The sequence below is a fragment of the Monopterus albus genome, unplaced genomic scaffold (genome assembly GCF_001952655.1).
Source record: "Monopterus albus unplaced genomic scaffold, M_albus_1.0 scaffold6.1, whole genome shotgun sequence".
Taxonomy (NCBI): domain Eukaryota; kingdom Metazoa; phylum Chordata; class Actinopteri; order Synbranchiformes; family Synbranchidae; genus Monopterus; species Monopterus albus.
The window spans coordinates 2,955,445-2,970,603 of NW_018127886.1; the positions used below are offsets into that span (position 1 = coordinate 2,955,445).

Below are 15,159 nucleotides of genomic sequence, written 5' to 3' on the forward strand. Positions count from 1 at the left end.
TGCTGAACCTGAGCTGGAAGCGAAACAGTTGCTTCGTAAAAATGTTCGATAACTGGGTGAAAATCGTAAAACTGGTGAAAATTGTAGCTTTAAACCCATACAGTGAAATTCTAGACGTGTCAGCGAATGAGTTCCGACCAGAGGGCTGTTGCCTACATTACCATCATAGAAACACATTTTAAAGTAGAAATCCGACCAGAAGAAATCCTCGGGGGTTGGGCTGTGTGAAAAGTGCAGGTCTTGCATAATTTATCACCAAAGCCGTCATCTATCCACCGCGCGTATGGCACCGTGTGCAGTCAACGATCAGGCCGTGAATCCAGAAAACTGGAAATCTTACAACGCAGGTGCCGAAGCTTCACATCCAGATGAAGCGCCGAGCAGCAGCCGACCCGTTTGGACGAGGCGCGGCGCCCTGCGTTTAGCTGATGCCTCTGGGCTTAGGTGAGCGAGAACCCCCGTAAACTGCGGATGTCCCTGACCAATTCAAGCGTCTTTCTGCTTAATGAGGTTGGTTTGTCTTCAGTTGTCTCTTCTTTCGGATCTGTCCGGGTAATTGACGGCTGAATGAGATTTTTGACTGCTTATGTGCCGTGTTAAGGGGTTTAAACCAAGCTGCAGGCTTCGTGTAGCCTTTTATTACAGTACCCCGAAACATCACCGGTAACGGCAGAGGCTGGTCCTTGGTGGGATGCAGATAATTAAATTAGACAGACTGACCTCACTGGGAAGCTTTCACTTCGGAGTACAGGAGCATCGCCGTACACTGTCAGTCTGGAGAAATTAGGGATGAGCTCGGTTGCAGCGTGTTCAGGGTAATCATGTTGACTAAAACGATGTTGGAGCAACAGATGACAGCAGTGATCTGTTACTCTAGGTTTGTTACTTCTACCATGAGAACTGGATGAGCTCCAGTATTGTTCTTAAGCTATAATAACCACTTTGTCACATAAAATGCAGTAGCCAGAGTGTGACAAAACTGTACCACCGAATCAATAGACTGTCAACAAAACTGTCACCTTTCCTCTCTTTTACATCTACATGAGACTGACATACATGCTATTGGTCTGAACTTGTGGAAATTATAAAGCACGTTTTAAAATGATATTCTCACTATACACATTCTCTGCACACACTACAACAAGATGGCATCAGGAAAACGGTTAATATTTACAGAAAAGGGTTTGAGTGTCAACCTAAAGAGAAAAGTGTAAAGGCTATGAGCCTGGGAAATATAAAATGGGGACTTTAGAGTGAAAGTTACCTCTGTAACAACTCATAATGTAATAGCTGCAAATGATATTGCAACATGTGCATCATACAATCATCTACTTGTTCAAAATTGTAATCTCATGCTTTTCTCTTAATATAATCCAATTTTAGCTGGAGAACAGACAATATTATTAGTGTGATGAAATAACAGTGTAAAGTCATAAAACATCATGTTCAGTTTTTTTTAGGTTGATTGTATTTTTTGCAGTGAGAGTTGACATTGTTGCTGTTTTGCTTTCAGACTGACCAGCCTAATCGTTTTTAAAGTGAAAGGTTGCCATGACTCTCTTTAGCTTACTCTTTCCTAGGTATTTTATTTTTAGAAGCTAGATTGCTAGCTAGAGAGACAGACACGTACCTTCTGTTTTGAACACACATTGCTGAATTTTGACAAACTGTGAGATAACCCCTGATCCAGGACACTATCAGGGTGTCCATCTACATCTCTGTAAACTCATTTCCCACCCAGAGGGTCTGGACTGTGTTAAAGCTGCTTAAAAAGTCAACATGTCTGATTTTGACCGTGCTACCGGTGTTAACCAGCTGGAAAATGGTCCTCTGTAGTAGCAAGATGACTGCATCATTTGCTTCAGTGGCAAACTGCAGGGGGCCTAGTCAGTCTGTCTGCACTAGAGTCATCCTGTGTGGTGGAGTGCCAAACGGCTCTACAGCATCTCACTGAGACAGACGTGGCACTTCAGATTAAACACCTCTTCTTGGAAAATAAGCTTCAAGTGACTCGGTCACTTCATTTTGTGATTCATACCATTTGGTGAAGTATTCAATACTTGTTTTTCAGTGAGATTAAATAGAGTGAGTGTTTGCTTTTCCTCTAAAGAGCAGAGTTTTTTTAGATGCATAAAATACGAAGCCACAATCTTGTCTTGTCAATTTGTCAGATATCTTATTTTCAATTGCAGTTTTGGTAGCATAAAACTAAGAACAAGTTTGGATGTTGCTGCATTTAAAATATGACTTTAAAAAAACATTTTCATTTTAGTAGCATAGGGAATATTTTCATTCACCCATCCATCTATCAATCTATACCATTTATCCTAATGAGGGTTGTGGGGGGACTGGAGCCAACCCTAGCAGCAGCACTGCTTGGTGACACTTTGATCCACATCACTGGCATCCCACCAGTTTGTTTACCTCCTTTCTCTTCTTGGTGATCGTACTTCAAACAGGGACCCGGTCTGTGTGGGAACACATGCTGTATCTGCCTGTCTGAACCCATCAAGTACAAGTACAAACCTCATGAAAGGATTTGGCAGCAGCCAGGTGCCGTCTCCCTCAACTCAGAAATTAAATGCATCATCCCTGCTGCCTTAAAATAGCCCCTCATCCATAATGCACCAGCAGCAGCTCTGCCTACAGAGGCACTTTGTACAGGACAGACTGACAGACATCTGCACTCAATGCTTGGCTGCAACTCCAAAAGCTGCAACACTGTGGAGTTTATCTCTCAAACCTTTATCCATTCATGTTTTATTCAAATCTTTTGATCATACAGAATTCAAATGTAATGCCTCCTCCATCTCTCTCTCCTCTGCTTCTTCTCATCCGCCTATGCTATGAATTATGAATCTCAACTTTGCTCGAGATTTTTACATTACCATAGTCATGGCTTTATGGTGTCAGACTGGTCTGGCTTTGGACACATTGTTTATTTTACACTGTATCTCATGCAATGCATTCTGTGCACAAATTAACACATATAGAAGAGTTACATCCTTCTTCTCTTTAGATATTTGGTTCATTTGTACGATTAAAAAAAGTCTCTCACATCTACATCTGCACACATCTGTAACTCATACTGTCCACCCAGCTGCTGAGTGGCTGTCAGAGCGCAGCTAAGCATGACAGCTTCAGAACACATGCAGTCAACAGAGGCCTACACTGGGGACACCTCCACATGCCAGAGACAACATAACACCAGAAGATTTTTCTCCTGCCTCAAAACTTTTGACATCTGACATGTTGACATCCACAGCAGCTAAAAAGACAGTGTGAGAGGACTTTAAAATAGCCGATTTTCCCCTTTGTGCTTTTGCCTTTGTGTTTGTGAGTTTAACAACATAGTATGTGGACACCACTGTCCACCTAATCAGCCTCGGGTAATTTTACAAGGTTTTGGCAAGAGCTCCAATTAAATTGAAGGTAAATGCAACAGTATGGCATCATATTTTAGGCTATAAACATCCACTAAAATGGGTTTTCCGAGTTTGCGATGGTATAATATGCCTGGCCTGCCCATGGTTTTAATAAAATCATATGTAAGGGCAGAGTGCCCACATTCTTTATTCAGGTATGTTATCCTTGTAGCCATGTAGTGTTTGTAAGAATCCCAAAAAATGACTGAAATAAATATTTTCATGCTACTTATTATTCTTTGCTTGTAAGAGTTCATGCATCAGAAAGTGTGGCTTGGTGAGACATTTTATGAACCTGATTGACAGCGTAAGACAATGCCATTAAACTTCACATGATCACTTTGTTAGCGACAGCGGTGTCCTGAATGAACTTAACATTGCAATACAGAGTCCCATTGGTCAGGCGAGGTAGAGATGAAGGGAGGAGAGGAGAGGAGGAGAGAGGGTGGGTAGGATGAGATATGAGATGCAGGGTAGATAGAGCCTCACTGACGTAGCAAAGGCTTGTGTACTGAGAATGGTGGAGATTGGGGGTGGGGTTCAGTGTAACCAACAGAGAGAACACACCATGACTGACTAGCAGAGGTACCGAGCAAGAGAGACGGGGAGTGTGCTCTCCTACCTCCAACTGAGTAAGTATGCTGCTATCTGTTCTGCATATAATCTCTTTGCTGCTACTATAAACCTAACAATATGTCTGTACATGCTTCAGAATAATACCTGATCAGATATAGGTTAACTTTATGGAAACAGGGAAATCGTTCAACTGTGCTCTTAATAATTATTATTGAAACTTTAAGCATGTACTGTATGTGGCTGTCAGAGTGAAGCATGGCAGAATTATCATCTACATTTGAGTATTTTCAACAAATCTGATGTACGTCCAAGTTCTTCTGCCTCCGTGCTGATATTCCAGTGGAAAGTCTGAGTTGCACTAAAGCAGAAAATGCCATTTAGCGCTGTTGGGTGGCAGAGGAGCATTGGTGGGAAGCTGTGGGTATGCTCGCAGGCATTCGTGCTTTCTCTGTTGCTGGGGGGGAAGGAGTGCATTTGAAACTGCTAGGCTTCCTTTGTGGGGTCAATTAAATACTGCATGAGACAGAGCACTAAAAGCCTGTCCCGTGAGGAGCAAAGTGCTTTGTGTGTTTGTGTGTGTACTTGCATGTATATGTGTCTGTTGGTGCATCAGTGTGCAATGCCTTGATTAAATTTGATGAACCAGCAATGTTGAGAAGGCCAGACTCCATTTCCACCTTCTGTTTCAGTTCCTCCTCAGAACCCCTTCCTCTTTTATTATTATTATTTAAAAAACAGTCAGAATGAAAGAGTGCTCTTCCATTTTTTCATATGACATCTGTGTGGTTGGCAGGTTTTATCTAGGACATCTGTCTGTTTTATTATTTTAAACATCTCAGGTTCACCTGACTGCAACACCTGCAGTCTGCATGCCCAAATGACTTTTATTTTGACAAACCAACCCTGCATAGTTACTGTAAATGTTTAAGACTCAAACCGTTTTTAGATCTAAAGTTGGAATGTGCAAATATATAGGGCACCATTACATACCGATTAGTCCAAAACTGCCTCGGTTAGCTTAGCACACTAATCAAGATGCACCACTGGCCTAACTCAAACCTAGAGCCTAAATCAGGTCAACTTCTAACAAACACAGCCAATGTAATGAAGGATGTAGCAGCACTGTGCCGTTCTGTGCTACACTGAAGGTTCAGCTTTATGTGGGTTAGCTCCAGCCTCTCTGTACTTTGAAGCAGTTTGGTGAAGTCAGGTTGAGGGATCCTTGGGGGATGAAAGCCTAAGTATGCACAGTGCAGTGGGCAAGACCAAGTCAACAGTGCAGATGAAAGATAGAGTCCTAGGCAGGCTTGCAGCCTCGTGCTTCTCTTCGTCTGCTGTCTGCAGCTTGACTGTAGTTGATCATATGTCATTGCATTGTCCCCTTAGCATCAGTAGCATTCCTCTTTGTAATCGGCTTAATTCAAAGTGCCCTCTGTTCCTTAGCCTCCATGCCAACTGTTCTTATTGTGAGGACCCGGTATCTTTGGTAAGAAAGCAGCTGAGTAGCATGTGTTGAAATGACTTCAAAATGCTTATTTATAGGCCGCAAGGTCTGAAATGTCTTATTGTTGGCAGGAAGAAAGTATCCTGAGGTAATATTAGAGCAGGAGCAGGGTGGAGCTGCTTGGGACAGGATGGAGTATCAATCTGGGTGGCTCTACTATTGATCCACTTTTCTGTGTTCTGGTTGCACTGTCAGGAGAACTTCTCTCTGGCTCTGAATGATCCACCTAATGCTGCCTTAGCTGCCACTGCACACAGATTGTAAGAGTCCTCTTCTCTAGTCAAAAGGTTGGAGACACAGGCAGCTGGCTGTAAAGACTGTGTCCTTAATTCACCAGATTTGTTGGGAAAATCTCTGTCTTCTCTGACGTCCCTTTAAGATAGCTACTCAGTTCCTACTTAGTCTCAGGTCTGCACAGTGGAAGAGCAACCCTGTCTCCTAGAAATTAGGTTTATATAAAACTAAACTGCAAGCACAAATGTGTTGTAGGAAGCATAATTGTCACATCACATTATGTTTTGTTTTAATGCAATGAAACAGCTTTTTTGGCAGGCCACAAATGTGTCGATGCTGAACATTGGAAACCAGTGCCTTTAAATAAATGCAATCATTTACTTCCTTAATTAAAAAAAACGCCTCTGAATATAATCTACCTGAAAACTGTGTTTCCTATAAAATGTATTCTGTATACACCTGTATAACATTCCCAGAAGGACTGAAAACTATATTTAATATAATTTGTTTGGCAGGAAAAAAAGAATGCACCTCTGCTGCAGAGACAGTATACATGCTGTAGTCTCAGCATAGTATATACCATCTCAGATGGTCGATCTGGCATCGGTGAATATAGCTGAGCCAGTCCCAAATCTGCTTTGCTTTTTCTTGAGGGAATTCATCAGAACACAGTGAACTTTCTCTCCCCAGTATGGAATGGGAGGAGCCTATATTTAGATTGACTGAACAGCAAAAAAGAACAAAAGAAAAAGATTCTGCTGTTTCTCCCTGGTCCTATTGAAAGTACCCTCCCTCCCCTCATCTCTCTGTCTTGTCTCCCTGTTTTCTTCTCACTCATCGGTCCCTCTTCATCGTTCTGTCTTTCTCACTTCAATTCAATATAAGGAGCTAGCAGAGTTAGCACATACAAAGCAGACAAAGGCTTTGAGTTGAGAAACATTTAGAAATGTACTTTTCATGATTTTTCTCAGTTTAAGAGAAAAATCTTGCTGTTTTGTTTCTCTTGTGTTTATTCCCTCCGCTGTTTGAAGAGTTCTGTTACACAATGGCTGCACAGCACTAATGATGAAAACTGTGACCCTATCTTCTCTGTTCCAGAGGTATCTGAGGGAACTAGTGACCCTGACTAGAATAACATGGGCGTGCATGTGTGTGTTTGTATGCTTGCTAATATAGCTTTGAGACATTTTTGTTAAACGTAATAATGGATGGATGCATAATGGATGCCAAAGTAGGGTCCTCCTCGCCCAGAGTGACCTGGAGCGTAGGCATGCCGTGCCAACAAGGCCATCTCCAACAATAGAGGCCTCGCTCGTGGCTTCATAAGACATCTGATGGCTACTTGCTGACTCATCGCTGCATTTCTGTACTGGAGGCTCATGCACTACCTTTCTGTCAGGAGGATGGTGCAGGGCTGGCAGACGGGCAGGTGGGCAAAGGCCTCCCTTCTTCTGTTCCCCTTCATCTCTCATTTATGTTCTTGACCCTGTCTGCCTACCTGTCCTCCAATACCTGCACACCTTCTTACATTTTGCTGTTGAAAAGGTCACATCTTTAGCAAAGAGATTGACAAGGGAACTACAATCAGACTCATTTGTATATCATCATAGCTTATATAACTGCTTAGTCTTTGTTCTGTCTTATTTAAAGTCATTCTATCTGTGCCTAGTGTGAGCGTAAGCACCAGACTAACATGCCTATGGAAATGGATGATTTTACCTCACTTTTAAGGATCTCTCAATGTGGGAATTGGCATAAGAGGAATGTGTGGAAAAATCTTATGATGCTGGAGTGATCCATGAGATTTGAGGCATTGGGCAGGGGGAGGGGGAGGGGGAGGGGACGAGGATGTATGAAACCAGAGAAAAGCTCCTTTTCTTATATGAGGCTGGCTCGAAGCGGAAGAAACCCACTGGACTGTACCAGTATGTGGGTGTGTACACACCAGTGCTGCAGTCAGGGCATCATTTTTGTATAAGGAATGGCTGTTGAGGCAGTGCAGCAACGTCAGCTGTGAAGCACTTAGGTTGAGTGCGCCTCCCTCTCTCTCCCCTGTAACCACGTGGCTGAGGGGAGGAGGGCTCCGCCTTTTCTGGGCAATGGGGGGAAGAGAGCGCTGGCAGCAGAATCATGTCTGCCTCTGACTCAAGTGCTACAGGACTCATCTGTAACAAGGTATGCTGTTGATGCTCTTCTTTTTTGTTGAACCACTCTGCATGCAGCCTCTTCATCCAGCAGTCGCTCATCTGTCTGCTCTGAGACATCTTCTTCTTTCTGTAATTTCTCCTCTCACTCTTGTCTCTGCAGAAGTCTGGTTCATTCACTTTGCCAGCATCTCCCCACTCCTCCTCTCCTCCATCCCTCCTTTTCCTCATCTTCTTTGGACACACTGTAGGGCACTGTACACATGCAGTTTATCTATTTCAACTCTACATAGGCTGCTTTGCATCTCTGCTTTAAACATGTATCTCACAGGGAGGCCCATCTGTTGAATGTCATGAATTTTGTCTGTTTTGTTGGTAAAGTCTTATCTCCTGTCTTTTAAGGGAGTCATACCTTTAAATATCTTTAATAAAGCTCATACTTGTAGTTTTGTTTGCTTTATTGTGCTAACTATTTTACCTTAAGTGCACAACAGCCTTTTAGATTCCAGTTTGAAATTTCATAAATGCATATAATACAGATTTTTGGAAAATTTTTGATAAATATTTTGTATATCTGCTTACACTGACAACAAATTCACACGTTTTCATCTGTATTACAACTCAGAAATGAAGGTGAAGTATTAACTGGTGACTAGCTGTCACTGTATCATGAGTGTCATTCATGGCTGGTTCTTTAATAAAGCACGTTATTCATAATGTGCATGCTTCCCTCTGCTGGTGAAAATCTACAGCTGCTGCAGTATCACTGTCTCAAGTTTCAGCCTCTAAAAGGACTTAAAGTGCGTATGGAATTTCTTGTTATCATCCTTGTCTCTTAGTAACTTGCTTTTATAAAGACAACTGCAGTGTGAGTGGGTGTTTGTTTGTAGTTTTAAAAGTCAAGACAGCCAGAAAACACAACGCGCTGTGAGCTTGCCAGACAATTTATTGCTATTCCAACACTGAGACCTGACTGATTGTGAATATATTAGATTCCACTATTGATTCCAGTGAGCAGCAGGGTTTGCAGAGTTAAAGCTCTGCAATGAGGCAGGGTGAGTTTGTGAACTACAGAGTATGAAGATATGGCTTGACTTTTACTAAGTTACTGTGTTTTCTCTAAAGTTTTGAATACATTTAGATTCTGTAGCGGGAAGCACAATAATGCAGTGGTTAGCACTGTCACCTCACAGCAAAATACAGAGGTTTCTTTGCAGTCTAACAAAACACTGACATTCTATAATTGTCTGCATTAAAAGCTCCCACAGTAAATGTAGTATTTAAATATCTGGAATATGTTGTCAGTAGAAGGGAGCAGCACAGTGCAACAAAATACTTGCACAAATAAAGTGATTACATGGACTGCCTCTTCTGTAATCATCGAACCCCAGAGTACAGTATCAACACTCAACAAGAGTGGAGGCTACTTTGAGATATTGCAAATTATCATTTGTGTCGGATTGCCTGCATCTGTCATGGAAACGTGCAGGTTTTGCACTACTAACAAGCCAACAGCAAAGAAACTTTGCCAATTTTGCATCCTTGAAGCTTATGGGAGTCCATGTAGCTTTAAGCAGAGCAGTGTAACACTTCAGCAAAGGACAAACACACTTTGTCACTGTCCAGTTCCCAGACGTGTTTGTGGTATTTTCATACAGGTGATATTTTTGTGCCCATTATAAGTTTTGCTATAGTTCGCCCTCATCGAGTCAAAACAATATGTGGCTGTGACAGTATAGCTGAAGACAGCAGATAGATATATTGTCCTAAAGAGACACAGTCTGTACTTCTGAATATCAGGCCTCTTCATCCATCTGAAGAACTCTGTGTGCTTTAATTAGGTTTTGTTTTTTCTGCTGGTAGACTCATCAGATTCTGATCCACCTCTGGCAGGCTTTGATATTTAAATGATACCCACAAACTTTTCACTGGATTCATCTAACTCTATTTTGGGTGGCAGTGAGAAATGCAGAGGGGGGTGGGGATGATAGATGAGAAGAGGGAAGAGGAGACAGCTAGAGCAAAGAAATATTAAAAGAATAATGAGATTGTGGAGAAACAATTGGCCGGATGCAAGTGCTCCTGCCGGTATGTGTAGAGTCTTGCAGCCCTGCAACCAGCTTGGACTGCAGCTCCTGGAGAAGGAAAAGGAGGAAAAATGTACAGTAGGATCTGCTGAGGGATGCATTTTGCGTTTTATCACTTTACATGTGTATTTAAGTGTAAAGTAGGGACTGAAGTTGTGTATCTCTCTGTAGTGTCTGTGGCTCCAGTGAGGTTTTTATTAGTTTCCATTAAAATGGTTCATAGACAAGAGTCAGTTTTGTTTGTTTGTTTTTATTATTGAATTTTAAACACGTTCTAAGGTGTAAGAATTATGGTACAGGCCAAATAAATTTAAATTATATGTTATATTGTCAACTACGATTTGTATGTACAACTGAATTGTGATTTGTACCTGAATGTTGAAAATTCCGTTTATTTTTCCTTATTTCAAAAACTGTTCTTTCAAAATTGAAATGCCATTTCAGTTTACAATTTTAGAACAATGTGTCTACTGAATGAAGGGCAGTTGGATTATTTCTGCAATGAATTGTTGTTCTTAAGTAGCAGGTTGTTGCCACAAAGTAAATGTTTTATGTAGTTTCACTGTAAATCATACCCAACGGTATGTATATGAGAGATATTTTGAAATAATGTGTTAAAATTTACTCTCTTTTTATTCTTATGTGTTCAGATAGATTTGCTAATGACACTCCTTACACCACATCCTTTGTTTGTACAGCCAAATCTGAAGTCCTGTGTTATCCTTTTATTTTTTAGCATTATCCTATATTACCAATGGTCTTGTTAGAGTTGTGTCTTTGTTTCCCTGGTTGAAGTCTCTGGACTTTTGCCAGCCTGTGGTGTGCCTGCCTGAGTGGATAAATGGACAACAAGGCTGTGCTGGTTGTTGATGTGGTTGCACACGTTCCCCTGAGAGGGCTGCTTTGGAGAGTTGCATGAACTCGCTCATTGTTGCAGGCTAGATCACGTGGCTTCAGGAAATACAAGCAGCTTCAAGCAGGTTGAACAGGATGAAAGACATAGGGAGATGTGGGTGATCTGTTTGGAAATGCATCAGAGCAATTTGCCTTAAGTCAACATCTACAGCATGAGAAATTCTGTACAGCTGCTTCAAGGTGTTAAAGGTAGGGCTGGTGATCCTGGAAAAACCAGCAAGAGGAAGCTTGATTTTGAAAGAAGAAATCCCACCCTTTTGTTCTGACTTCTCTCCAAAGCCACTCCTCCAAAACACGATGCGCACTGCCTGACTACTACTTACAGTTTTCAGGAAAATAACAAGTGCTCCCCCCCCAACAAAGCTCAGTTGTCACCATTGTTCAAAAACCACACCTATGTTAATTCTGGTTTTACTTCTTGCAGCGTCCAACTTCTTTTTAGATTTGCGGTTTCGAACTGTAGTAGGGGACCTCTGGTTCATGGCTAAACTACTTTAGCTGTGGCTCATAGCTGGTAAATAGCCTTAGAAATCCAGGCTTTTCTGGCAGAGAGAGGTGAAGAGGGAGGTCATCTTGGTAACACGAACATTGCATGTTTTCTTTGATGCCCAGTTTACTGTATTACAATCCTATCTATACAACTAGAGCTGACTACTGTCTGGCTGCATGTAAAAGGAGTCTGTTCCATGCAGCCGTCTTCTTGCTTCATACTGCTCACGCAGGTAGCAACTTCTGGTGACAACAACATTACCTATAAGGCCACATGTCTTAAAGGGGCTTGTTTGCAAGCAAAAGCTGCTGTAGGTACCTTCTCTTCCATAGCTCACTAGCTTTAGCTGTAAAACAGAGTGGTAACACATCTGACTGCAACACCCAGTGAGAGACTTTTACTTACACGCTGAGGTTGACAGACAGTTGGCCATGCAATGGTTTTGCTTGGGATGAGTAAAATTATTAGTCAGGCTTTTATCAGCCTTGCTGCTGCCACAAATGACAGAATTTTTTTTAATGTTATCAGTGCATTTAATGTATTCATTGCCATTGGGATGAAAAGAGAAATTCAAGATATGTAACAAAAATGCTTCTGAAAAGAATTGCTGTACCGTGGTGGATTTATTTCATATCTACCAGTGCTACCAGTTGTTTGTCACCTCTCCTGTCCTCTTTCAGGGTTCAGCCGATTCCTACACTAGTCGACCCTCTGATTCCGACCTGTCCCTAGAGGAGGACCAGGAGGCGTCTCGGCGTGAAGCCGAGCGCCAGGCTCAGTTACAGCTGGAGAGAGCCAAGGTGAAAGCCTTGGGTCAATGGTCAAAGCTTTTTCATATATTTACCTTCAGTTCCAGAGGAGGAGGGTGTAAAGTGCTCTCACATTTCTTATTTACACATTTTTGTTAAATGTTATGATCTATATTATTTCATGTTTTCTTTTTCTTTCAACAGTCTAAACCTGTAGCATTTGCAGTGAAAACCAATGTCAGTTACTGTGGGGCTCTTGATGAAGATTGTCCAGTCCAAGGTGCTGCTATTAACTTTGAAACCAAAGACTTTCTGCACATAAAAGAGGTGAGTGTCTTTCAGCATAAAGATGTTCACATCAGTCACAGCCACTTGTTAATTATTATCATAAAATGTGATCCATGTCAGCATGTTTTACAGCATAGCTTCTGGTGCGTGCTTCATTGTTGTGCAGAAATACAACAATGACTGGTGGATTGGTCGGCTGGTGAAGGAAGGGGCAGACATCACTTTCATCCCAAGCCCAGTAAAACTGGAGGCCATGAGGATAAAACAAGAGCAGAAAGCAGCAGCAAGGTCAGAGGTCACACAGCTCAGAGAGATCTCTGCGTCTCTGTTATCACTCCTCTACTTATCGCCCTCTGTTGCCCTGATTCCACCAGCCTCATGTCTACAGTAGCACACTCTTTGAAAACTTTTTTTGGTGACATAACTAGTTCTTGCTCAGATTTTGTTCTGTTTTGGAAACCCTCCTCTCCAAATTGCCTCCTGAGGGGATTCGTGCATAATGAAGTTTTGCATTATGTTGCTCCACAGGAAAGGAGGGAATGCTTCATCGGGAGGCTGGAGGTCCACCTCGCCATCTGCAGGTAAGTGAGACCGGAGACATCCTGCTGTGTCTGTCTGCTCTGCCTCTGCTGGGACTGCATGCTCTTACAGGGTCCCAGAGCCTAAGAAGCAATATACCCTGTACTTTCTATAACCGTCACCCAGCATAACCTCATGGGCTGATGCAGACTGTGAGGCTGTGAGGCCCCGCCCCCACACACACACACCCACAGAGCTGAACAGAGCATGCAAGTCAAGAACCACAATGCTCCTTAGTGCAACAAAATCTGGCTTTAATGGAGACTGTATGCGCAATTTTTCAAGCAGCTGCTGAACAAGCAGAATACAAACGTGCAGAAATGTGATGCCTTCACCACTCAACCATTCCACCTCTAAATCAATCACCTCTAACAGCTGAAACTGAGACCTGACATTTAACCAGTCACAGGCAACACTTTATGGGCATTTATAGTATAAGTATAGTTTGTTGACGGGCCACAGTGTAAATGTATTTTTCCTCAGCTCAATATGACATGCATGCTCTCTTTGTTAATACACTCTTACACTCAGATATTTACTGCAGTAGGAATGTGTTTCTCCTTCTTTCCTAATGTTTGTTTTGTTTATTCTGAAAGCTAAACAGAAGCAAAAACAGGTATGCTTTCGGTTGTGCCTCTTCCTCTGTGCATCACTTTACATTTTACATATATTTATTTAACAACACTTTAAAGTTTACTGCCACACTTAATACATTCTAGTGCATTTTATGGCTTTTTACGTGGTTAGTCAAATTCAGAGGACTGTGTTAGCTACCTGCTGTTAGCTCACTGCTACAACATGTTGTGTAACTCCACACCATGTCTGTGCTTGTGGCCTGTGCAGACTGAACATGTTCCTCCATATGATGTGGTCCCTTCTATGCGGCCAGTGGTGCTGGTGGGTCCTTCACTGAAAGGATATGAGGTGAGACAATCATCAGTACCACACTTCAGCTAAATGGTTCTCCTTTATGTGCCTGGATGTGGTCAGATATGGAGTATGTGCTGAAATTATTTAATCAATTAGTCAATCAAAAAAAATGGCTTTAAGTCATTCATCAATTAAAACTACCAAACATGTAGTGCTTATAACTTATGAGAAGTGTTCATGGGCTTATTGTCAACTACTTCATATTACTAAATATGAATTATGAGAGATGAAATCGTCCAACTTGTCTTTGATGGCTTGCCATTCATTCTTTGCACAGAAATTCATGGTGACCAGAGGATGAACACTACTGACTTTGGCGATCTCGACTTTTACCCTAGTGCCACCACGAGGTTGATAATTGTAGTTTTGAGTGGAATGTGTAAAACTACTAGGTGGACAGACATTCATTTCCTCCCCACCTCCACCCCCCAAGGATGAACTGGTGATCTCCTGATGAACCATGTAGCACCATCATTAGGTCAAATTTTCATTTTGTGTAATACTTTGGTTTATGACCAAATACCTGGGACACTAATTAATTATCATCTCCCTGAGGTGTTTACTGCACTAAACAGAGATGGTAAACATTATAACTGCTGAACATTAGCACATTAGCAGTGCCACATGTTAGCATGCTGTCATAAACATTTAGCTCAAAGCACCATTGTACCTAAATGTAGCCTCAGAAGGCATTAATGAATAAAAAAAATAATGGTGTGCTTCAGCACAGTCTCTGGTCTGTTCTTTGTTAGCCTTTGTTAGGTCTAGGTTAATCTGGATTGCATTTTCTGGTCCAGAACAGACTTTCCAGATATGATTTAACAGGACTCACTCTTACCCCCATTATCCCATTAACACTGATACTAAACACCACAGTCACATCCTGATGAAATTATATTACACACAACAGGAATCTTATATCCATTTTGAGTGATGCAGAACTGCATGTATGCCCATATATGCATTAGTCACTGTATATGATCATAGTGTGGATGAAGAGGCTGAAATGTGAGGCACATAAGTGAACAGAATGATTCTGTGCTTTAACATCTTATTTCTGTCTTGCTCTCTTTCTGTCTTGCTCTGTGTGACTGTGCAGGCTGTGTGCCAAGCTGTTTGTTCTGAGTGTGTGTGAAATATTTATGCATCGCTCTGGTGATGTGTTTTGTGGATGCTCCAGCCTGCCACCTTCTCTCCTTCCCTCTTACTCTCTTTCTCTATGCTTCGTCTTTTCTTGG

The 15,159-nt window shown here is 41.9% G+C and overlaps 1 protein-coding gene across 2 annotated transcripts in view; it reads left to right on the forward strand.

The window, feature by feature from the left end:
- Positions 1-81: 81 nt before the first annotated feature.
- Positions 82-15,159, forward strand: part of cacnb3b (calcium channel, voltage-dependent, beta 3b) — a 19,718-nt gene continuing 4,640 nt past the window's right edge. The window contains exons 1-7 of one of the 2 annotated variants that reach the window (XM_020620392.1): positions 82-510; positions 12,056-12,175; positions 12,329-12,451; positions 12,579-12,700; positions 12,941-12,993; positions 13,588-13,607; positions 13,835-13,915. In XM_020620392.1, the coding sequence (XP_020476048.1) occupies positions 472-510; positions 12,056-12,175; positions 12,329-12,451; positions 12,579-12,700; positions 12,941-12,993; positions 13,588-13,607; positions 13,835-13,915 (558 nt within the window). In that variant the 5' untranslated portion in view covers positions 82-471. Of the gene's footprint in view, positions 511-7,738; positions 7,915-12,055; positions 12,176-12,328; positions 12,452-12,578; positions 12,701-12,940; positions 12,994-13,587; positions 13,608-13,834; positions 13,916-15,159 lie in introns of those variants that run through there. The other variant, XM_020620383.1, reaches the window with a different exon arrangement.